This window comes from Ambystoma mexicanum, chromosome 2q, assembly GCF_040938575.1.
Source record: "Ambystoma mexicanum isolate Mex_15411 chromosome 2q, UKY_AmexF1_1, whole genome shotgun sequence".
NCBI classification, from domain to species: Eukaryota; Metazoa; Chordata; class Amphibia; order Caudata; family Ambystomatidae; genus Ambystoma; species Ambystoma mexicanum.
Genome location: NC_090924.1, coordinates 1393131201 through 1393156898, shown reverse-complemented (window position 1 = coordinate 1393156898; position 25698 = coordinate 1393131201). Strand labels below are relative to the sequence as shown.

At 45.0% G+C, this 25698-nt stretch overlaps 1 protein-coding gene across 2 annotated transcripts in view; it reads right to left on the bottom strand.

Annotated features, from left to right (window-relative positions):
* Nucleotides 1–25698, bottom strand: part of EFHB (EF-hand domain family member B) — a 400940-nt gene that overhangs the window by 39158 nt on the left and 336084 nt on the right. For both annotated transcript variants that reach the window (XM_069648882.1, XM_069648883.1), the window contains one exon: nucleotides 6726–6923. In XM_069648882.1, the coding sequence (XP_069504983.1) occupies nucleotides 6726–6923 (198 nt within the window). The remainder of the gene's footprint in view (nucleotides 1–6725; nucleotides 6924–25698) is intronic.

The window sequence follows — 25698 nt, the reverse complement described above, 5'->3', positions numbered from 1 at the left end:
TTTACCTCCTTAGCAACTTTGATAGTATGGCTATCTATAATAAAGGATGTGTAGTCTTGGCTGAGTTTCCTAATGTTAGTTGTGGTCCCCGGAATGATGAGTTCCGTTTAGTCATCATTCAGGCATAGACCGTGAAGTGCCATCCAGGCCTGAATGATGAGGTATATCCTATTTACCAAGGCCAAATCCTGTTTGTAATCCCCGGAAAGTGGGATGAGAATCTGAGTGTCATCTGCATAGTTAGTGTAGGTGACACCTAGAAGGTCCAGATCATCAAACATGGGCTTAGTAAATATATTATACATGGTAGGGGAGACGCACGAACCCTGGGGTACACCACATAAGATGGGAGCAGGGTCAGCATCCTCATAGTTCTCACTTAAAAATGATTTGACCCATGCTATGGCTTGGGATGACAAATGTGCTGCTGACTCTAAATGGTTACAGAGTACTTTATGGTCCACCAGGTCGAACACTGCTGAAAGGTCCAGGAGGAGAAGTATGGCAGTTTTTCCCTGGTCTCCGAGCTTGTCACCCTGGGACTTAAGATCAGTAAGTGCTGTTTCAGTCCCGTGCTGTGGTCTGAAGCCTGATTGCTGGGTGCCTAGGAGATGGTGCAGCTCCAGAAAGTTCTGAATCTGTAAATAGGCCACTCTATCTAATATCTTTAATAGGAATGGCATCGTGGTGATTGGCATGTAATTTGTCAGTATAGCCGGGTACAATGTTTGCTTCTTAAGGAGAGGGAGGACCCAAGATTCCTTAAGGTTCCTCAGTATGGTTCCTGAGGTAAATAAAGCATTGATACGTTTAGAGATAAATGGAGATAAATCTCTTGCTGCATCTTTTATTATTTGGGCAGGGCAGTTATAGCCTCGACAGTTTGACGGTTTAAGTGTTAGTATTATTTTTTCAACCTCCAGTATTGAGACTTTAGTGAAATTGAATCGCTGTTCTGGTTTGGCAGTAGTTGTGGTTTGTCGTTTTGGGCAGTAGTAGGTGGTATGTTTCGTTTTTTCTTATTAATTTTAACTTGGAGGGTGGCAATTTTGTCGCTAAGTACCTTCTGAATATTAGAGCACCATGTTTTATTTTTGACCAGTTGTCAGGTACCGGGATGGGGTTCTCCAATTCTTTTTGTATTGTAAAGAGCTCCTTGGTTCCTGATTTCACGTGCATTATTCTGTTGTCAATACTTTCTTTTTTGGCTCGCCGTATCTCAGTTTTGTATTTTGTAGAGGTATTGATAAGGATAGTTGTATTTGCCTCTGAAGGAAAGAGTCTCCAGGTAGATTCACACTTGCGTTTTTCTTTCCTTAAAGATTTTGGTATGGGGTAAACCAGGCATTTAGGTTATCTCTAGGTTTACTGTTTCTCATTTTTAATGGGGCAATAGTGTCCAGGGCATTGGCCATGACTGCGTTAAATTCATTAACTAGGGTAGATGGGTCTAGTGTGTCCGGCAGCGGGTTTAAGGTGAGGAGGATTAGTGGTGATAGTCTGCCGGTAGTTATATCCTTTTTGTTCCTTGTAAGCGAAGGAGGTGCTAATAGGTTATTTTGTGACAAGGGGATTTTAGCCTCAATGGAGAAAGCTATAAGAGCGTGGTCTGTCCATTCGTGTGGAGTGATGGAGATGATAGTAGTGTTGCAATTGTAGTCTGCCACCCAGTCAAGAGTTTGGCCTTTCTCATGGGTAGGCTGAATAACCTTTTGGGTAAAGCCGAGCTCTGAGAGTATATTGGCTATGTTTGTAGCTTGTACATCTTTATGTGCCTTGTCCCCTTTCCTTTGTTCTTTCCACCTGATCGCCTTATCTCATCTCAAATCTGTTCACAATCAAGGAGTTCTATTTAACAATGGCCTGAACGTCAGGATATTATAATCTCCACTACTATAGCTGCCAGGTTTACTCTCCCAGACAGCTTTAAAATATGTCCGATATTACCTTTCGCTCTTCCAAAACACTCATCCCTACCGTGGCCCTCAGCAGGCTGGATTACAGTCCGGCATCCTCATGGCACCCATTTCCTCCTTGCAACAAGGTATTGAGCATTGCTACTTGTACTTTCTAGAGACTCCCACAATCGTTGCCCACCTCTGCTCATCTCCTTAACACACAGGGTGGCAATCCATGAAAAATTGACCCCTTTTCAAATTCTCTCTTTTTGTGATTAAATACATCGATGGGCAAAGCTTCAGCTATCATGCCCATGCACAACTCTATATAGAACCCCATATTTGCTTCACCATTTGGAGAAAACCTACTTGACAGAAGAAGCCCTCTGGTTGGAAGGATTAATAGGGGGCCTCAGACCTTCATGGACGATAGCAGCTACCAAAATTCTGGACCTAATTTTTAAGGACAAAGTAACAGAGCTCTTGGCAGAAATTCAGAGCCCTGTTATCTTTCAAGGGTGCTGCCTCTTCTGCTAACTTTCGATTTACTGTGCTGAAATTGTTGAATTTTTTATGTATTTTTATTTTTCTTCTTCTACTTCCTCTTCTTCTTTTTCTTCGTCTTCGTTTCTCTTTTTTTTTTCTTTCTTTTCTCTTCGCACCATCAACCACTATTGATAACAAGTGTGGGGATTTACTGGAGTTGCATCTCACCCTAAAAGATGGTGGACAACAGCCGGTGATACATCTGTATAACCAACAGGAAGGAGCGGCTTTAAATACCTTTGAAAGTGAGCGGGGGAGAAACCTGATAGATTATTTATTAGTTAATGTGGAGTTATGGCACTTTCAAAAGAATTTTGCAATATCATCTAGATCAGAGAGCGACCATCTCCCACTTAAACTCACAGTGAACAAAGCCATGTTTGGAGTGCCACAGGATAGTGTAGAAAGAGCACATATGGGGCATGCCAAATGATCCATTAAATTGGCTAAGCTGGAAATAGGAAAACTGCTACCTGAGGTTTGTACCAACATAAAGCCACTCCTCGAAGATGTCTTTTTCAATCGACCAAGGGGAAAACAGGGAAATGGGGCAAGCCCATAGTAAATTAACTGAGGGGTTGGAATTTTATTTTTCTACAGCTAGTGCCATAACATTAGAGAAAGGTAGCCTGAAAAAGACTTGTGGTATGACAGTGACTGTAGGGCAGCAAAAGGCGCATAGTTAAATGTGCCAAGGAAGGCACTGCAGTCGCGACTAATGCTCTGCGGGCAGCCCTGAAGAATTATAAGAACATCATTAAACACAAAAGGGAATCTTACATAGAAGATCTGAGGAACCAGCTGGTTGCAGCTATTACTAGCAAAGATGCAGGGAAATTCTGGAAAATGATGGGGGCAGGATAAATGACTGAGCAGACAAAATTCTCAGGCTGTATTCCAGAGCAAGCCTGGTATGACCATTGTAAAGATCTCTATAGCGAGAATAGACGCCTCTCTGGAACCAGGCCAAATATGGAAGGAAAATAAAAGGGGTACCTTAGCTACAGTGCCCCTGATTCTTTGTGATGCAGATGTTAGCATGGTCCTGGCAAGCCAGAAGTCGGGCAAAGCACCAGGGTCAGACAAGGTTCCTGTGGATTTCTATCTTTCCGAACCTTTGATTTGGATCCCATATCTAACCAAAATATTGAATGTCACACTTGGGTCAGATACAATCCTGCCCACTTAGGTTAGGGCTGAGATTGTACCCATATAGAAGAAGGGCGGCAGGTACTAGGGCAGTTTCCCTCCTAGATACCAGCAGAAGGATTTTTGCAATATTGTTACTGGGACCCCTGAAGAGTTGGACAGATAGGCAGAATGTGATTAATCACTGGGGTCATTCCGAGTTTGGAGGCAGCCATGGTGCTTTTAGCACCATGGCTGCCTCCAAACCCGGGTCCGGGTCCACAAAGTCCCCATTCTGAAAACCATTCCCCATTCCCATTCGAGCCCCCGTAGTGCTCAATGGGAATGGGGAAGGCCCTAATAATGGGCCCGCAAATAGCGGGCCCGTTATTTGATTCCTGGTCCCCTAACGGGACCCGCTAAGGACGTCTGGTCTGACCAGACGTTTTGAGCGGGTCCTGTTAGGGAACCTCGGAATAGGGCGGTAAGGGGTTACCGGCACCGGCATCCTTACCAGTGCCGGTAACCCCTTTACCGCCCAACTCAGTGTGGCACGATTGAGCAAAGCTTACATCTCCAGTTATTGTGTAACAAATGTGTAAACCTTCGGAAGATGTACCTATATTCTGTCTTCATAGCTCTCAAAACAGCCTTTGATAGGGTTCCGAGGGCAAGGCAGTGGGAAGTTTTAGCAGGCATAAATATAACATCTTCGTTAATAAAACCCATTCAAGTACTGTATCAACGTAACGAGGCAGTAGTTAGATGCATCACGAGGAAGTTTGAGATCCAAATGGAAGTGCGACAGGGCTGTGTGCTTCTGCCCAAATTATTCTGTCTGTTCATTAATGGTGTTATCCACAAACTGCATGAGTCTCCCTCGGAAGCCCCATCCCTGGTTGACGAAATTCCTATTTTGCTGTTCGCCAATGATGAGGTTCTTCTTTCCTTAACACCGGCAGGGCTTGAATTGAAATTTTGTAGATTTATGAAATTATGCAATGGAAATGGGCTAACAATAAACACAGGGTTGACCAAGGTACTGGTCTTCAGAGGTGGTAGAGCCAAGCAGAAGGCCAAGCTAAAGCTTGAACTCAATGGTGAGTCTATTGATCAGGTGATCATGTAGGATCACCTTGGCCTGCGAGTCAGAGATGACTGAAAGTGGACTGCCCAAACAGCCAGAGCTGGTCCAACATTGAGCATAGATGGCGGCGCTATTGCTAGATTTGCACAGGAGCACGGGGGTGGGGGCAGTCAGTGTCATTCTAGAAGCATACAGGCCTGGCAGGCAGTCATGTGTGGAGCGGAACTTTGGGTGCATGCCAATTGTGGCAATTCGTTAGTTCCTGAGAACAATTATATTCTGGGTTTTCCAACCATTGCCCCCAATTTACTTGTCTGCCTAGAGCTAGACTTGCAGCAGTTGGATGTTCTGTGTAAGTCCAGACCACTACTTTACCGGGCTAGAATCTGGCCCACACCAAGACTGTCAAAGTATAAGGAGGCAGTGAAGGAACATTTGGCCCAACCTGCAGGCGGTACTTTAATTCCTTCCTGATGTGTGTAAACCATGTTAAAGGACATAAATCTGAGCGCATTATGGACTAATCCTAAACCAATGAGTACCTCAAGTAAATTCGAAATCAAGAGGGCATTAGAGGTTAATGCCGAGATTGAAGTCCTGAAATTGCTCAGTGGGCCCAATGGGAAAGCAGCCAAATCTGGGGATTTGAGGGTTGCTTAGGTTTGTGGTGTGGCCGACATTGATGAAAGTCTTCAATATAAAATTGAGACTAGGCATTTGCCCTGTGAGGGATTGGAGCAGCAGATGGCATGAAGGTGTGACTGATGTGTGTCCCCATTGTGGCGACGTATCAGAGAGCACCACTCATTTCGTGTTACTCTGCCCAGAGTACTGAAATATTAGACAATATTATTATTTAAAACCGCTATTCCAGATTGGGTCCATTCCCACAGCAGCTCAAGTCATGCTTTTGTGGCGGAAATTGACTGGCAGTCTGGACATGCCCTTTGTCTGCAATTATTTGATCAGAGCTTGTGGGCATAGAATGTTACAATTCAACAAGCTAATTAGATCTTTGCCTATAGGGTGACTATGTAACGGTTTTACGAGTAGTCGTACATTGTAAGTGGTATTTGCAAATGTTTTATCTTTTAGCATAATAAGAACATATTTGGTCTAATAATATGAGTTTTTAACGTGTTCTTGTTTTTATATTTTGTATGATGACATGGATTTCTGCCGGGTGTTTAATGATGCCTTTATAGCAAAAGGACCAAAATAAAGCTGGAATGAATGAAATAAAAAATGGTTCAAGTGTAACGTATGGTCCTGGGGCCCTTCTTGGTCCCAGGCAAGACACCTCTTATGGTGTGAAGTACCAAACAGTCAGTGTCCGGCATGCAGAATTTAACATTACATTCGCAATCACAGAATAAACAGATCATGGGTTTTAATCTAAGTCTGACCCTTTTTAAAGAAGGGTTGACATTTTAAGGCACATCATCATGTGTATCCTCTAGAAAAGAAGGTATTAAAAAGGGAAACTATGTAATCATAGTAACATTGCAATCGGGTTATTTAGAAAAGTGTGCAATGTTCATTTCTAATGGCCACTTCCAGATATACTGTAGTCATACGTATCCTGCTGAGCCATGCACATTATCCAAGCCTACAGACACTGTATGCATTATTTTCTTATAGAATGTTAAACTTATCTTTCTAAGCAATGTACATTATCAAAACCTGGAATATCCATAGACATTATTTTCTAATAGGTTATCATTCAAAGATAGACAATCTTGTACCACCCTAATGTACATTTTAGAAATATGCCTCAGAAAAAGGGGATATGGAAAAATAGCATCAATGTGGGTTCCTGGCTTTTTCTACAAAATTAAAAAGCATTTTGGGAACATGAGAATTACCACAGATTTGTATATTTGATAAATATGTTTTTGATCAAATGCTTATTTCGTTAATCACTAAGTACATAAGGAATTTTGGGATTTGTAAGCATTCCATTTTTCGTAGCATAATTTCAAAACACGTAACAAAGCTTGGGATTGTTGTTCTGAGCTTCGCTTAATGGTAGCGTAACACATATGGATGTTTTGTTCTGCGCTTACGTGCAGAGGAAGGGCCGCCCACGACTGCGTTGATTGCAGAGGAAGTGGTTCGATAAGCATTAGCCACGCGATCTGTTGGCCTGGTGAGAGTTTTTGGAGTCTTCCCAGTGTCGGCCTGCTCTCTCAGGGTGAGGTCTCCGGGCTTCACCAGGGCAGTCCCAGGGCATTCCTTCTGTGTGGAGAGCCCATCAGGGGTGGCTGTTGAAGAAGAATAAGAGTCAAACGTTGGAGCAATAGACAACACTTTTTTCATATACATAATATTGTAAGACTTATGGGATACATTACCCAAACTCTTTATTATAAGGATAGTACATGTCAGTGAAGTGAAGGTTTTGTGACCACATAGTTGCAAAATGCCACAGTCTAAAGTGCCTTTCAAATGCCACGGAATTCTAGGGTGATTTGCATTATAGACCACCACTCAAAACCCCTGCTGTGATTTTCTTTCTTCTCCCTTTTTCATTTCCTGTGGTTTTCTTTTGCTTGTTTTGTATTATCTCCATTTCTACCTCCCTTTTCTAGCTGTGTATCCTTTAACCATTTTCTCTTTTTACTCTTCCATTGTTATTTCTTCGCTCAATTTCTTCTCTTCACCCCCTTCCTCTACCTTGTGTCTCTCTCTCTTATGTCGCCTATTGTTGTTTTCTTCTTGTTGGGTCCTTTCATCTCTTATCCTCTCCTTTTGTCTCTTCCTGCAATTCTCTTTCTTTATTCATTTGTTATTTTCTCCACTATTTGGCCCGTTTCTTCTAGCTCTGTTCATCGGGGCAAGCTGAAGATGTGTCAGTGCTCCATGGGCACTTTACAAAATTAAGTTTCAGGGGCCCCTTCCCAGGTGTAGCTGGGGAAACCAGTCTGAGGCGCCTATTTGGTGCATAGATTATAATAGAGAGGTAAAGGAATGCAGAGAGAGGTAAATAGCTGCAGTTTGTCACGTGGCAGGTGGCTAGCGGAGAGCTGAAATACAAAAGCCACTACGCATTTTGGCAGCAAGATGCTATTGCATTTGAAGCCGGAGTAGAAAGGCAACAAGGTATGAGAACGCTGCTGAATATGGCAAAGCCTGAAGGAGTCGACGGCCTGAGGATGCAAGTACAGACAGCCTGCAAACTGTAACTCCCTTGCCGCTGCATTACAACCACATTCCGTACTATACATCTGGAGATAAGATGGAGGATTTTCCTCAAGCAAAATCCACCACCTTTCTGCCAAAAAAACGCAAAATCGTCAGAATTACCATCAGCGGAATTACTGCCGGCGGATTACTGCCAGTTGTAATTCCACCGAAATCATCATGGAGTCCTATAGACTCCACAAAATAGGGACTTACACTGCCTACCACCACTTGTAATCCTGCAGTAAATCCGCGGGACCAAGTGAGGGTAACAGTAATTCTGTTTGCCCACAGTTCAGTGGATTTAGGACGAAGTACCGCCAAACATATAATGAGCCCCTCTGTCTTCACACCATAACTGTAATAAACAATTACAGACGGGTTATGATGTAATCCTCTAATTACTGATGACGAATAATATAGCAAATTCATGATACGGTGTGTGATAATGTTCTCCCTAACAGTTGTATTCCTTACAATGAATGATGGCCCATTATCGCCCTTGCTCTCTCTTACACATCATCAGCTATGGAAATGGAACATATATAGGTAGAATTGGTTCTAATGGAATAAGCACATCACTAGGCCACTTATAGGGTGTGGCAAATAATAATGTTTAACAGTTGTAAAAAAAAAAAAAGAACTTTAGAAGCAGTCTTTGTGCATTAAAGAATTGTGACATTCAAGCAGATTCGAATCGTGCCCCTTCCCCCTGAACTAGGAACACATGTCTCTTAAGGAGCAAATGACTGGGAATTGTTACAGGAAGTTCATTATGGCGTCTGAAAGGCTAGTCATTTCATGAATTAAGTGCTTAAACGGCGGAATCGTATGTCCGGCTAAGAGACTCCTTTTCATCCTTTTCACATTGTGTTCGCTCTGGCGTCAGACCATGTGACATCAAAGCTCATTGCAATAGGTTATTACAGGCAGGTAGTGATAACAATGTATCATTTTCTAAGCAGTGATGTCACAACTACACTAAAGAATCATGCAAAGTACCCCAAACACCTCATCGGTGTTGGGGGGGTTGGGGAGAGCATCAAAAGGCAGTTGCAACACCTTCATCTGCACATCTGATGTGTGGTTGGGGGCCTTCCTTCACGGTGACTCAGGCACTGTCTGTCCGTGGATCTCCCTCCCTCACAGCTTGTTGGGAAAGACCGGCTCCAGCTGCAAGGCGGCTGCAAACAATGCTCAAACGATGCTGAATTAGGGTAGCGACATGATTTGGAATCAAGAAATGCAGTACGCAAACACTGTCATGCATACAGGCACCCTGTACAACCACCACTCAGTTTCTACCCCAAGCACAGTCAAGAAATAGCACTGGCATATATGCGGGAGAGTACTGCGGGGCGGCAGTTGTGAAGGGGGAAGAGAAACAGACTAAGACTACCTGGCCCACCATGACGGTATGTTGTACATCCACGGTAACATGGGACATAGCAAAACCTTAAAGGGGAGGAGGTGAAATGTATGTTCCGTGTCAAGCAAACAGCCGACCCAACACTTGGAGGCCAAACAAAGCATCTCTCCTGGAGAAAATGTCCAGGGAAAAGTGCTTGCAGAGTGCAAGGGAAGGGTAACCCAAGAGGCTGCCCTACGGATGTCACAGATGGACACGTGATTCTGGAAAGCTCCAGATGCTGCCTCGGATCCGGTGGAATGCACGTGAAGTCTCTCCAGATCCAGAAGACCATGCAGAGTGTTTGCTGTAGACATGTCCAACACGTTACACATCGGTATGGCGGCCTTGGTTTACAACTATGAGGGCCAGGGTGTAAAGCAGGCAAATACATTTCCTGATGCAAATTTACTGTCCTAAGACCCACCTTATTGACCTAAAACACTCTGGAAGGCTCCTTGAATGATAAATCTTGTAACCCACTCATCCTCGTAGATGAGGTAATCGTACCAAAATGGACAGTCTTCCAAGAAAAGGAGGTCAAGGTTTCCTTAGTGAATCCAGAACTGTGGAGAAAGGTTTCTAACTAGGAAACAGGCGTAGGGGTGGGAGGGGGGGGGGCTCAAGATAAAGGAAGCCATCAAAAGTAAGCCCACAGAGAAAATAAGCTTCTCCCCATTCAGTGAAGCTGCAATGGAGGTGAGGCAATGCTAGCAAGAGTCTATTTTCATGTGGCATTTGACAAATGAGACATCAATGGCATGACATCGTCATTGAATGCTGTCAGAGTTTCTACTGTGGTCTAGTGCTCACTGAAAGAAGAACATCTATTTGCTTGTGTAATGTTTCTGGATTAACACCTTCCCAGGCAGGATCATAATCTGTCAGTATAAACGAGCTCGTCCGATCCCGATCTCTCAAACTCAGCAATGGAGGGGAGAGGTGAAGGATGATCCCTTTCTCCTGGGACACGAAGATCCTGTACGATAACAGCAGAAGGTTGGCGAACCAGAACCGGCACAGCGAGTTCAGGGCGATCATAATCACATTTACGGTCGCACTTTGCCAGAAACTCTGAAGTACCCTCTGAATGTGAAGGCACTAAGCAAGCCCGACCAATCCAGAAGAGAGATGTCCCCTAGGGAATCCAAACTCTTTCCTACCCACCACTAATAAGTGTTCCTACACTGCCTTTCAGACAACACATCCACCTGAGAGAAGCCCACAGAAAAATGTTCTGCACTACATCGCGGTGGAGTTACCAATCATGAGGAGAGTGAAGAAGACACACACACAGTGGGGGGAAAGAGGCTGGCCCCCTACTTTTTGACCTGAAACATAGCAGTGATCTTGTCTATGTACATTTTAACCACTTTCACAGGAGGGTGGGAAAAAATAATGGTATTCGGTTGCAGAGTACTATGCCCATTCGTTTTCGTGCTCCTTCGCCTCTGTAGACCAAAGGTTGGGCACTTGCGGAGCACAGGAGTGAGCCCCACAAACAAGCTCGAACACTGCAGGCCCTGAAGCAACTGCTGTGAGAGCACCAAATGCTTGTGTGGAGATTCTCAGTGCTAGTCCCGCTGACTAGACATCTGAAACTTTCCTGAGATGCACGCAGGGTACTACATACATGCAAGAGGCTGTAGGACCCAAGGTATTTTGAAACCAGATCACCCGTACATAGGTTCTTGACTGGAAAACCTTGATGGTGTCCTTGATGGTGGCAATCTTTTCTGGGGGAGCTAATTCCAACCCCTGATGAAGTGTTGGGAACTATCCCAAAGAACTGAATCCTCTGCACCAGAGACAAATGCTTATTCTACATATTTATCGAAAATCCAAGTCTGTTCAGAGTATCACGCACATGCGCTGCCGAAGCAGGGTCCTGCGTGGAGCTCTAATGAGCCAGTTCTCTAAATATGGACATAAGTGGATCCCCTGCAAGCTGAGGTGGCCTGGCACCACCACCGCGAGGATCTTGGTGGAAACCAAAGGACCACTGTTCAGGTCGAAGAGAAGGCATTTCTACTTGTTGATCTCCCATTGCGAACCCCGGGAATTTTAAATGGTATTTCTGGATGGGAAAGTTGAAAAAGGTGCCGTTACCAACTCTGATACTGCATTTTCATGTGGTTTCTCTGAGGTGTACCTGATGCGATGAGATTGTTCTACAGCTGAACACTCATGCCAAGAAAGGTTGCAGTGCTGTGGAATGCCTGAGGCTGCCCGGGCTGGCTCATGAGCCCCTCCTGAGACAGCTGACAACACTGCTGGATTGGATCCCCAAGGCCAGAGGCTGCCTCGCAGATATGACAGAGAAAGCATTTCAAAACTACAGGCTATACTCCTTCCCCCTTTTCTCCAAAATTGACCTTTTTGGTTATTATACATGCTGTTTAGTGGGTGGAGAATGGGTTAAGGAGCTCCATTTGGATATAAGGATGAGCCAGGCCTGGGGAGAGGGGCAAAGTAGTAAGCAGACCTCCAATGCACTGGTCTGTTTGCATTACAGGCCATTTCTCTCAACTTTTAGTCTCCTGTGTATTATTTGTGTCCGAGTGCCTGAGGTATCGCAGGGGAGCAAGATGAGCCTGCAACAAGTGCCCTCAATACTGAGGGACTGCAACCAATCTCTTTTTCAATGAGACTCCAAGATGACTGGAATCTTCACCATACAGAAGGTTTCCACCACGAGGAAGCGGTTTACACATGGCAAGTTCACAATGGGTCTTAGTCTGCAGGATATATTTGGGATCAGGAAGCTGGGAACCTGTTAGTGTTCCAAGGTCTCCCTGATGGTGTCTAGAGATAACCATTTCTGAATCTTTGGGAATCACCCTATGTTGAGCGGGAGGCAATGCTTGTTGAGTGAGTGGGAGGTTCAGAGAGTAAGCCCGTCTTCTTACATCCAAGACCAACTGGTATTTTTGTGACCCCTCACCATAGATTTAAAAAATGGCTTCACTGGCCAACTACTGGCGAGGGAAGGGTTTTGACAGTAATATGGGGCCCAGGTACAGCCACCATGTAGAGTGTAAGGCCTAAGACTTGGCCTGATCTGCCAATGCTGCAACTACAGACCTACTCCTAGACCTGTAGTGCTTCTTCTCGGCAGCACTGTCAACTTTCGTTTTTCCCAGCTGCCTGGACTTGTAAGCCTTAAAGTATTGATACACATGTGAGGAAGCCCCACAAGCCTTAGCAGTCACCGAAATGGAAGATCTGATGTTAAGCAAGTAAACACTTCATAAGGGTTCAGAGCAAAAGTGATTTCCATATTAAAAAAAAGGACATCCAGTACTTTCTCTTGTAGGCCAGTCTCCTAATAAAAACCGGATGTATACGAATTGTTCGAACTACAATTGTTCGAATCACAATTGACCTTTGCACAATTGACCGAATTGTGAAGGTCAATTGTTACATATCTTTTGGGGGAAACCTCCCGCGACCCCATATATATATATAGTCAATTGTGCAAAGATCAATTCGGACCCTTGACTTTCGATCAATTGGGTCATTCGAACAATTGTGTTCGAACAATTTGGGTAATACCTAAAAACCATCTATGTAGGCATGGAGTAGGCATGGAACCACATGATGACCCCTTGGGACATGCCTCTTTCCAGAGCCAGTCAACTCTCTACATTCGGAAAGCTGATAGAGTGATGTGTCTTTGCCAGTCCCAAAAGATAAGATGTAGAGGTTTCTGTGAGCTTGTCTAGTTACTCGAGAATTTGTGACAAATAGCAAGATAATATTGAGCACTGAGAAGCAGTTGACCTTTCTTACCCCTGCAGGTCCTAAGCATGTCTGTCCTTATCAAGGGAGTGACAAATCCAGACATCTGGTAACTTCTACTTACATAAGGTATATGAAACTACAGCTGACTCTGCAGATATGCTGCCCAGAACAACAATATCCTCCTGCTCTGAGGACCTGTATTTAGTGGCCAAACATGGTTTTGAGAAAGGTCTCCCCCCCAAGGAGTTGTAACAGATTCTGGATATGAAGTTTTCAAAAGGAATGAACAAAGCAGATTCTCTGGGCTTGATCTTTGAAAACAGAGCAGATCGTAAAGGGTTCTTTAGGCGGTGTTTAGAGCATCCAAGGCCTTCAACGTAGCGCTCCTGAACTGCTTGCTAGGAGGTAGCCGTGGCCCTTCCTCAGAAGAGGAATTTGTGTCAACTACATCAGTGCTGCTGAAAGCTACCTTGGACAATTGGGCACTGGAGCAGGTGGAAGAAGGTGGAGGAAGACTGGCAGAGTATCAATGGGTACCAACTCCTGAGGCTTGACTGAGCCAGGAAGAACAATGTCCAAAGAGTTGTCTGCCCGAAGGTCCAGGAACTGAAGATATAAAGTCCAGGAGCCAAAACCAATGAGTTCAGGAGGGGACTGCGATGAATCCTATGGAGTACTCATGAAAACCCTACCTAAAGTCTCCTCTCAGGTAGCCAGGGAAAAGTAGATGCTTCCTGACCCTGACCAAGGGTGCGCCGTTAGCCGGGAGGAGCACCTGGGAGGAGAAGGGCCCCACGGAAATAGGAGGACTTCATCGGATGAAACACAGTACTTGTCTACCTCAAGGAAGGGAATGTCATTATACCAGCACATGTAATGGCATGTTGTCAAAGAGAACAGTTATTCCCTAATGTTAGGTGTAACAGCACGAGTAAAGACAATTAAAACAGTCATGTATCAGGAGCGAGAGAAGCTCTTATCAAATTTATAACACTCCCCAAAATAGGAAATGCTCTGGGTCTCAGGAAAAGCATGCAGAAAGGTCTTTTAAAATGGCCAAACTGAAACTGGAAAAACCTCAATCCTCTGTAAAACCAGAAATATCTTTTTATACTTGTGATCCTCCTTTAAGGAATATGCTTAACGACAAAATGAAACTTGATGGGGAAAATATTAAGAAAACTAACTTTTGTGTTGTGGACTTAAGTCCCAGCGTACTGGAACGAAGAAGAGGGATGCAGAGGCACAGGGATGTGCAATGCAGCTCATTAAGATTGATGACCCACACATGAGGGTGGTTGAGAGGCATCAAAGGCAGGCCTCCTCAGGTGCAGGCCATTAGACCGAGCTGGAGGAAGGTGAGGCAGCCGAAGCAGCAGCCGCAGGATGGCAGTGGTAGCAGTGTTTGAAGAAGTTTTGATGCCTCCAAGAAGCAGCAGAAGAAGACATTGCTGAAGAGCCAGGATGCTGGGACCAGAGTGGTGACAGAGGTTGATGCCAGTCCTGAGATGGTCGTATTGGCTTGAGATTTCAGCTGCAGAAATCACGCAGCGGACAGTGCACCTACTTGTGCCCACTGTTAAGCGGTCAGCGGTGGCAGGCGTGCACCGGATCACTGGAAAAGCCACGAGGGCTCTGAAAGCAGACAGCGCGGGTCATGGGTAGCTGTGCACAAGAGATGGCCGTGAAAAGAAGGAGAACTGAAGCAGATGAGCTGGAAGCAGTGAGGCAAACAGACGCACGCACCAAACCCAGTTAGTTCACTATTCTGTTGTGATCCCGGAGCGCTCTGTGACTGGCCATTGCTTGAATCCAGTTTTCATTTTGAATACCAAACTAATATAAAACAAGTTGGTGATTGTGATGCATACCAAGCTAATTGAAATCAAAGTAGTTGGCATAAGGAGACAGACAAGATTCCATCTGAAGGTGGTGACTGTTGCATAGTGGGATATCCTAAAAGCCAACCACACAACGGGGCAAAATATCTACCTTACCAGGTCATAGAACTTTATACCAATTGGTTCTGTTTGGGCAGGAGAGTATACCCAAACAGATAGCTGCAGTAGTTTGTCTTGGCTGGCAGGAGAGTATACCAGGCCAAGAGCTTTGTGACCATTGGCTCTGTTCTGGCAAAAGCGGTTGTACACCGGAGCAGGATGTTGTAGTAGCAGTAAACCTAGCACAAGAGTAAACCAGGAGGAAGTTCATTAAGTATTGTGGTGGGGTAAAACTTATGAGGAAGTAGTAGAAGTTTTGGTAGAGTTGTACTGAAACTAAAGTGGTGTCAACATATCCTGATAAAGACATTTGTTTTGAAAACAAATGAAGTTCTGAAATATTCTTTGTTGATGATAAGAAACTATTTCAAGATCTTCATTGAACTAGACATTGCCAATGACAAAAAGCTGTTTTAAGATCTTGACTCCATGTGGAAAGAGAAAAGCTTTGTTGAATCATCTTTGGAATCCACGTTGGAACTTTGGGTTTTCAAGTTGGATTAAAAGAGAATTGAAGTGAATGTCTCTGTTATGGTACAGGATTTCCTCATCCTTTTGGAACAGTTGCAGAAAAGCCTGCTTGAATCTGGGGACGGGAGGTTCACCCGGGTTATCAGAAGAAGCAGCTATTGTGGTGTGGATGATGATGTTCATTATTTTGTTGTTGTTAAACATATTTTTCCTGGTTGATTTGTTGTATAAGTGTGAGGGACAGAATCTTTGTTGTTAGAGTGTTTCCTTTAGTTTATTTTAGGCAAGGAAATCTTCGCTAGGGTACAGATAGTGAGGTGTTTATCCAACCTTTCAAATCTGATAAAGTGGCATGTTTTGAAAAACGTTCACAAAGTAGTTCACCTCACACTTCTGACTCTTCACAAGTCCCAGGCACATCCATTTCCTGCTGGATAAAAGCAGACAGCCATCGGCAAGGAAGAAGAGTTCCCCAACAGCGAATAAGGCTAGAGAGGACTTTGAGTGCACTGATGAAGATACTGACAAGTGCTGCAAAAAATTAACCATCACCTGCCATGCCATCATGGGGCGTGGTCAAAGAGGGCTGCCTCAATCTGATTCTCTGCTGGTGAATAGCAAGATGCCGTCTGTATGCACCCGTGGCCCTACTCACCTCTGCAGCGAATCTCGCGTTTCCTTCGTGCCAGATGGCAAGAGACAAGCATCCCTGGATACGTCGTAGCTCAAACAGTCCTTGGCTCAGGGTAACCCTCGTTTGATACAAGAAGTTTGTTTGTTTGTTTGTTATTTATAATGCGCTTCAGACCCAGGGGTATCACGGCGCAGCAGTTACAAGAATGTGTGAAGCTTAGTTACCAGAACCTAGTATAAGATCACTTATTTACAAACCATAAGTACAGAAAAGGTTTATACAGGTAATTACAGATAATACAGGATACACAGATATTTACAGATATTACAGGCAGCATATAGAGAGTTATGGTTACCATCGTGAGTGGCCAGAAGAGGGTCACAGAGAGAGATGCATTTCAGGGCAGAATGTATTGTTAAATACCATTAAGGGGGCATTCCTAGTTATCCTGCAGGATTTTGTGTCGTGCAATTTAATGATCATTAGATTTCAGCCATAGGATAATGTTGGTTCTAAAGTTATGGTAAGATTGATCTGTTTTCAGTGTAGAAGGCAAGGAGTTCCATAGTTTGGCTGCTTTCACAGGGAAGCTGTTACCACCAATCGTAGAAAGTTTGAATCTGGGGATGGATAGACGATCCTTGTTTGCTGATCTGGATGGTCTTAGGGAGGTCTGTTTGTGGAATCTCTCAGAGAGGTAAATGAGGGCAGCTTTATTATGGGATTTGTGGGTGAGAGACAGAGTTTTTAAGAGGATTTTGTCGTTGGTTCGGAGCCAGTTGTTCTGACGACTGCTCTCGGAAATTTGGTCCCTTCTGGACATGCCTAGTTCCGCTCTAAGGGCATTATTTTGTAGGGTTTGGATTCTTCAAATGATGGATTTTGTAGAACCTAGGTAAAGGGCGTTGCAGTAGTCTAGGCGGGACAGGATGAGGGCTCTGGCGAGGATAATACAGTTGCTATTGGAGAAAAATGGCTTACCAGTTCTAATGAGTTTACATGTATAAGCCGTAGTGGACATTAGTGAGTTAACCTATTTGGCAAAGGAGAGGGGAGAGTCAAGGTGGAAACCTAGTGTTTTTACCTCTTGTGCCACTTTAATGTGGTTGCCGTCAATTATGAATGAGGAATAGTTAGGTCCTAGTTTTTTTAAGTTACTAGGGGTGTCCAGGATGATGAGTTCTGTTTTATCATCATTCAGGCATAGATCGTGTCTGGCCATCCATGCCTGGGTGATGATGTACACCCTGTTTACCAAGGCCAAATCCTTGTCATAATCCTCTGAAAGTGGGAGGAGGATCTGAGTATCATCTGCATAGTTGGTGTAGGTCTTACCGAGATGGTCCAGATCATCGAAAAGGGGCTTGGTAAAAATGTTGTACAGTGTGGGCGAGACGCAGGACGCCTGTGGCACACCGCAGGTGATGGGTATGGGGTCTGCTGCTGCTAAGGGCAAGAAGACCCTCATTGTTCTACCACTTAGGAAGGATCTGATCCATGTTATGGCATCCTTAGAGAAGTGTGCTGCGGTGTCAAGATGGTTGCATAGTATTGTATGGTCAACCAAGTCGAATGCGGCTGAAAGGTCTAGGAGGAGGAGTAGGGCTGATTTGCCATTGTCCCTAATCGACTTGGGTTTTGAAATCGATGAGGGTCATATCCGTTCTATGTTGTGGACGGAAGCCTGATTGTCTGGCTCCTAGTATGTAGTATGATTCTAGATACTTTTGTATTTGCATATAGGCTACCTTGTCCAAGATCTTTAGCAGAAAGGGCACTGTTGTGATTGGCCTATAGTTAGTAGGTGTAGATGGATCTAGGGTCGTTTTTATTAGGAGAGGGAGTACCCATCATTGTTTGAGGTTGGTGGGGATGATACCGGTGGCAAAGGATGCGTTAATGAGCTTAGTTATGAAAGGTGACAAGTCTCGAGCCGCATTCTTGATAAGCTGTGCTGGGCAAAGATCACCCTGACAGTTGGACGGTTTGAGGGACAGAATAGTTCTTGCGACCTCAAGAATAGATACTTTGGAGAAGTTGAATCGTGTGGGTTGGACTTTGTTGGTATTCTCAATAGTTTTGTGTGGGGATGAGTCCTTTAAAGAAGCTTTTTTATTAGATATTTTGTTTTGTAGGGTGGATATTTTATTGGTTAGCGCATGTTGGATGTCCGAGCACCATTTTTTGTCTTTCATACAGGTATCTGGTATTGCTATGGGAGTCTCTATTTCTTTAAGAATGGTAAATAATTCCTTCATATTGGACTTTGCTTGTGATATGCGAGTGTCATAGGAAATTCGATTAGCTAGGCATATTTCTTTTTTGTAAGGGGATGACAGTTTGGTAAGCTTGAGTTTGTTAGCTTCTGAAGGTAGTAATTTCCACGCAGCCTCACAGTTTCTTTTTTGTTGCCTTAGGTTTTTTAGAAATGGTGTATACCATTTATTCAGATGGATTTTCGGCTTACTTGGTCTTTAATGGGGGCAATCTGGTCTAGCAAGGTTGTCATGATTTTATTGTATTCCGTGACCAGGCTCTTGGTGTCAGTGCTGTCAGGTAATAAGTTAAGGGTGGGGAATACTGCAGGGATAATCCTATCCGCTGTTATACTCTTTTTATTTCTAGTTAGTGTGGGTGGAGCCCTGGGGGCATGCGTAGGCAGGGATCTGTTGGTGGAGCGCATGAATGAGAGTAAGTAGTGGTCGGTCCAGGCTAGCAGTGAGATGGAGAGGATATTGGCATGGCAGTTGTAGTCTGCCACCCAATCCTAGTATTCTACCTTGAATGCTAAGTTAGTGCTAACAGGCGTTAGGCTAGGCAGAGTTTTAGGGGTCCTTTTTCCTGTAGTGGTAGGGAGAGAGCTAATAGGAGGCTCAAATATTTTGGCTAACCTAGCTCTAGGGTATTCCTAGCCTTGGTCGTGCAGGGATTGCTCGGTATTGCTGGGTATTTAAAGTCATTTGTATCTGGAGATTGTATTATAGTGGTGTTGCTGTGCAAGTAGTTGGGCGCCATGGTGTATACGCTCCATAGGGTCGTATAAGGTATATGAAGTCTCACAAGGTACAGTATAAGGCACTGTATGAGACATGCAATGCCGATAGTCTGGCTGGTGGCCGTAACGATCATACTAGTATTTGGCGAATGTGACACTTTCTAGGGAACTGGTGCCTAAGGGCCAATAGTGAGCTAGTATAGGAGGTATTGATACCGGCGTAAAGCAACTCTTGAGAAGTGGCAGTAGCGCTTAGGTATGGGCAGCATTTGGGGTGGTGGCATCCACATTAAGCAGCATTATGAGTGGACTCACTAACATAGTGTAGCATTTGCCATGTGGCAGCAGCATGGTGAAACATTCATGATGGGGTCATAAGGCAGCATTCAGTATAGGATCACTAGCACAGTGCAGCAAGTCTTGGTAGGGTAGTAGTGCAATGCAGTAGTTCAGCGTAAGGCAACAGCCTAGTACAGCGACTATTCAGAGTAGAGCAACAACAAAATGTGGCATTATTGATTAGGACAGAAGCATAGTGCAACAACTATTCAGAATAGGGTAACAGCAAAATATGGCAATACCAGTTAGAGCGGCAGCTTAGTGTAACAGCTATTCAGAATAATAGGTGGTAGGATCTAACAAGTGGGTATATGGTGCAACTGTATAGTGGCAAGGCTAATCCCGTCATACAGTGTAGTCCAGTAGTTAAGGTACCTTGGCTAATCCTATAGTATAGCACCAGTACCTAGCGACAAAGGCATGATACATGTGCTGCTAGAATCAGCAATAATTAAGCATTAAGGCCTGATGGTACGGTCTAATACGCAAGATAGATCAGCAGTGCAGTAACCACAGGGCAGGTTTAACAATAGGTTAGGCAGGACAATTGTGAGATAAAAATCTGACAGTATGGCAGTAACGCTAGGCCGTATGGACCGTAAAGAGATCCGTACTAAGCAACAAGGCTTAAAAATTATCACGGTGTAGGCACAGTAACTTAGATTGTGCTTGGGATGAGGCTAGACAGTTGAATATAAAAGGAGGGAAGACATATAGTGCATGCTGCAACAATCGAATTAATTGTGCAAATGTTAAAACTTACTACGATGGCTGGGTGAGTACGGGACGTTCAGCTTGCGGAGCTTATGAAAGCAGAAGGCACAGTCAGGTTTTAAAACCCATCAGTGTCGGAGTATTCGAAATGTATCCAACAGTCAAATGAGCAGGAATGGCTTACCCATTAAGTGCAGAGAGGGTGTAGTACATGCAAAATGTTGTAGGTATCCGCACAATGTCGCAGGATACCGGTGAGGTAGCGTAGTCAGGGAGCTGATGCTTACAAGTTTTGATGAGATGACTGGATGCAGAGATGGGTGTGTACCATGGAGGCTCGGGGCATGGGGGATAGGCAAGGAAGAGGTAAGGCAGACAGACGGCTAGTACGGCACCGGACAGGCACCAGACAGGTTTGGCCTTAGACTCTGGGGGCCTTGGACGCAGGGGGGACGGCTTCCGCCTGCCCATAGGCCTTCGCTCCAATAAGGAGAGCGTATGGCCGGTTGCTAGGCAACCATATAAACAAAATTAGGCTCCGGCTCTGGCAGCCATCTTAGGTGCGGCAATGGCTTCTTGAATCCGCATCGGGAACTGCAATATGGTAAATGCAGTGGTCGGTGGATATAGTTATTGTTAGGCAGAATCCTGTGCAGTTCCCTTAGGGAACTCTGCAAAAAGATTAAGACCACAGGAGTAAGCAGTAAACCCAATTTGTAGCAGTCTGCACCACCCAGATTTACCTGGTAACCGTGGCTGAGCAGCCAGACTTCTCTCAAGAAGAGTAAGGCAGTATGTAGAGTATACACAATAGGGCTAAAAACACAGTAGAGCAAACAGACACTGACCAGAGCTTTGTATCAAAAGTATAGTTATTTATTTAAAACACACTTTAGGCAAAACACTAGCACTCTAAATAAAAAGCAAGTTAAAACACAGTCAGATAAAGTATACACACCTCCCTTAATAACTATTAGACAAGTCAGAGTTAAAACACCACTATTTGTTAAGACAGATGTGAGCGCTTAACTAAGATGGCACTCCAATAGTTTGGTTAGAGGAAGAGAAAAAGGCAGAGCATAAGAATAATACAGTCCCAACACTTTTTAAGAGTCAGAGCAAGGGAATAAAGGCACAATATACTGTAGAGCCAAAGTTCATAGGCCAGGCCCACTTTAAATGGAGCAAAGCGAAATGTGCCCAGGATCACACAGTTTAAGTTGCACTAAAAGTATTTGCAGAGTGTTCAAAAGAGTTTGGTTTAGTTCAAGAAACAAAGTTAGAAGGTCTGGGGCCAAACCAGCATAGAAAGCCAAGGATTTAAGGGTCACCTTTAGCAATATATAGAAAGGGAGGCCAGGAAGGACACAGTACCTTAAGAGAGAGGAAGCTCCAACGGTGGCAGTTGTTCCTGGCAGTGGTTGCAGTTCATTGTTCGGACCAGGGGAAGAGAGGATCTCGTCGAGGAGGAAACTTGGAGTCGTTGCACTGCCCAGGGATGAAACCAGCCGCGGAGTTCCCGATTAAAAGGTGCAGTCCTTTTATTTGCGGTCAAAGTGGTGAAGCTTGGCTATCCGGCCGCCAGAGTGCTTGGCACGGGCGATTCGACCAAGAGACGTCTTTGGAAGGCGAAAGAGGCGAACTAGTTGGTCCCACCAGCTCAGGGGGAGAAGACTCGTCCAACAGAAGATCTTCTGTTGTCGTTGGGAAAGTGGTGAGTTCGTTGCAGCAGGGCTTCACCGGTGGTGTCGTTGTTGCAGATGGCTCAGCTTCTTCCCTCTTCGGATTCTTAGGTCTTTGGGCGACTTCTGAAGTTCCAGTCCCAAAGGCCCTGCTTTTATGCAGAAAAACCCCCATTCATCAGCCTAGCTGTCAATCACACATGCTAAGTGGTGAGCCGGGCGGCTCACCACTGGCCCAATCAGAGAAAAGTGCGACTTGAGTTGCTACGGCAACTCAGTCCAGGGTGCCAAATCCCCCCTCCATCCCTCCTATGGAACCCAGACAGAGTGGCACCATTTGGAGGGCTTCTGTGGAAAAGCCAGTCAAAATAGTGGAACAAAGGGCTCGACCTTGGTCAGAGTTACAGAGACGGACACAAACACCATTTCGGAACAGAGTTCTGGCAAAAAGACCCAACCGTGGATTTAATATTAAATAAATAAAGCGGCGGTATCTTTAGTATTGCACCAAAAAGTGGTGTGTTTAAAATCAATGGGAAAATCCCATAGAGAATATTCCGAAGGAATATTTTGTGTGGTAACCACTGCCACCAGCCAGAAACTTGACAAGAGGGGACTGCACAGTGCCCCCTTGGAAACAGACCCAGGGGCAATCGAATTACCCCTACCAGTACTTCCACAATATGATGGTGTGTACTGGTTCCGTTCACAATTTAGGACTAGTAAAGTCAATGGTGAGTTTACATGCTCTGGGAGATAGTAGTCAGTCCCAGGGTATGGAGTCTATGTTGCGGAGTCACTATGACACCCCTGTGTTACTGCACTGAGGGTGCTGTGTAACACACATACAAAAACAGATGATGCCCTATGAGTAGAAAGAGGTTACCCCATAGCCCATGAACACATACTAAGTCAAAAAGCACCTCAAATCATGTCTAGGAATGGGAGGAAAAGAGTCTCACTCTTAGGGGAGAAAAAAATAAACCCCAAAAATCCAGCAAAGCTGCTGGGGGACTCACTGGGTTGGGGAAATTAGTCTTATAAGAGAATTCTCCTAACAGTTATGGCATGAAGGTAATTGTAGAGCCCTGAAATATGGCAAGAGGTGCTGAATTACCATGCGCCGCGCTGCTCCTGCAGCGTTCTGTTAGGCGTAGCAAGGGTCATAGCGAGGATCACGTTGATGGCTGCTCATGCAGCATGCGGTCGATGGCGGATGGGAGACTGCTCCTGCAGCTCCTGGGGAGGTGTGGGCTCCAGCCGTGCAGAGTGGAATGAGGTGAGGCTGCTCCCATGTGAAAGGCCACTATAAAGCCACTCGCTCGATTTAGTGCGCATTTGTGCATTTTATTCTTTTATTACTGTGCTTGAGCTACATTTTTATTTACTCTGCAATTTGCTTCACTAGCTTTCAAAACGCAGCTCCACGAGTGCCCTTTTATGTTTACATTGTTTCTGGGGCTGGATCTAGTCAGAGGCGCGTCCTCTTTCTGTTTCCAGTAGGCGGGATCTCCGCCTCATTTCCGTATCGGCTCCGGCATTTATGTGCTGCGTAGAGCCTGCTCGCGCAGCGGACGGGCACAGCCGCGCGGCGTGACGGCGTCAGCGCGCCAAAGGCACACTTAAGGCGAGCCCATCTGTGCCCGTCCGTGCTGAGGTGGTGCAAGAGGGTTGCCGGCTCTATGCCAGGAGCCAGCTGATGGCACTTGCCGCCTCTAAGACCGTTAAACCGCAATAATGGAAGAATGCTTCCTCTAAGATGCTACCTGCACGGTTGCTACGACTCTGGTGGTGGACGCAGCCATCCAATTTTACCCTATATTGCTATTAAACACCCGCTCCCTACCAGCGCATGAGGCTAAAATATATCATTTGGTTTCGGAACGCAGCCCGGCTGTGCTATGTGGGACAGAGACATGGCTGGCCCCCAGTTCAGCCCCTGCTCTAGTACCAGCTTTACCCCCTAATTACCATATTATTCATCTGGACCGTCCCCCGCCACGTCCTGCCGGCGGCGTTGCAATTATCTATAAATCTGAATACACTGTTACGCAATTAAGCTTTACACATGACTTAGACGTGGAAGCCTCATTTGTAAATTGCACCCTTTCTTCAGCATGCTCCTATTACTTTTTGCTCATGTATAGCCCCCAGGGACCTTTTGGGACTCTCAGGGATCCTTTGCTACATCTCTTAGCCGACCTACAGATGAGATATACTCATCTAGTGGTACTGGGTGATTTTACTTTAAAATTCAACTCACCCAGTTCTACTACTCGAGCTATTTTTTGATAGTATGGTTGATCTGGACTTTCATCAAATCGTGCTATCTCCAACACATAAAATGGGTAATATACTTGGTTTGATTTTTGCAACTAATACTTTGCTACCGCTACAGTCAGGTGAGCCGATGGTATGAACTGACCATTTTCTAATCACATGTAGGCTCAATGGACTGACACTGCGGATTAAGATACCTGTCCCTAAAATGTGGCTCCACATATGGCGTTCTGTCAATTCACAGGATCTGGTTTCTATTGTTGTGGCTAAATTCAGTATGGTTTCCCACATTTCTCTGTCCACACTGGCTCTATCTTTTCAGGAGGCGACAGATAAGGTTGCCCCCCTTAGATTTGTACATCCGCGCCGACTCCCGTCAGTGCCCAGGTTCTCCGACTCTCTTAAAGCAGAGACTCAAACGTAGACAGACCAAGCACATCTGGTGCAAAGCACATGATCCCCATCTTAAAATACTATTTAAGCACCAAATAGCACTCTACTCGATGCTGCAAAAACTCTATATATCGCTGGGAAAATTGAAACTGCGTTATGCAAACCTAAAGTTTTATTTTCTGCTGTTAAGGCTCTGTCCTCGTCCGACAAGCTGACTTCGAGTGTCAGACCCACACAAAAACTGTATGATGACCCATCACATTTAATCATTACCAAAGTTAGCGACATTCGCCATAACATTGTTATGCCCACCCTTGCTGATAGTAATGATATTGTACTTAATCAGAGTGCACCATTATCTGGACTGCCGGAATGGTCAGCTTTTCCTTTATTTTCGGAAGAAGCAGTCCTAGCAGCCATTCATAAGATCAAATCCTGCTCCCCTTCCGACGGCATTCCAGTAACAGTCTTGAAAACTATCTCTCTTGACATTTTAAGAGAAATCACTGCAGCTATTAACAACTCCTTCCAGTGGGGGACCATCCCTCCAGAGTTGAAAGCTGCCAGAGTGATCCCTTTCTTAAAGAAGCCTACTCTAGACCCAATGGTCCTGGCCAACTTCTGTGCTATCTCACTCCTCCCTTTTCTTGGTAAACTACTGGACTCTCTAGTTTGTACTTTACTCTCTTCTTACCTGGAATCTTCTTTTCTTCTTGCCCCCGTGCAGGCCGGCTTCAGACCTGGCAGAGGCACAGAGAGTGTTCTGATCTCCGTCCAGGACGATATGGCCAGGCTGGTGGACTCGGGGGGCGCAGGGGACACTGGGTTGGGAGCCCTGATTTTACTAGATCTGTTAGCGGCCTTGGACACTGTCGACTACCACCCCATCCTGCTATCCTGTCTTGCCCAAATGGGTATATCTGGTCCAGTACGGGCCTGGTTCACTTCGTTCCTGACGGATCGCACTCAAACTCTCTCTATGCCTCCTTTTCTATCTACTCCATGCCCTCTTAATTGTGGAGTGCCGCAGGGTTCCTCTCTATCTCAGATTCTTTTTAACATCTATATTTGGGCATTCGTTTGTCTCATCCGGTCCTTCGGCATCAGATGTTATTCATATCACGACGAAACTCAGATTCTGATTCGTTTAGATCTAGATCAGACTGAGATGGCGTTGTGCCTGCAGGAATGCCTGA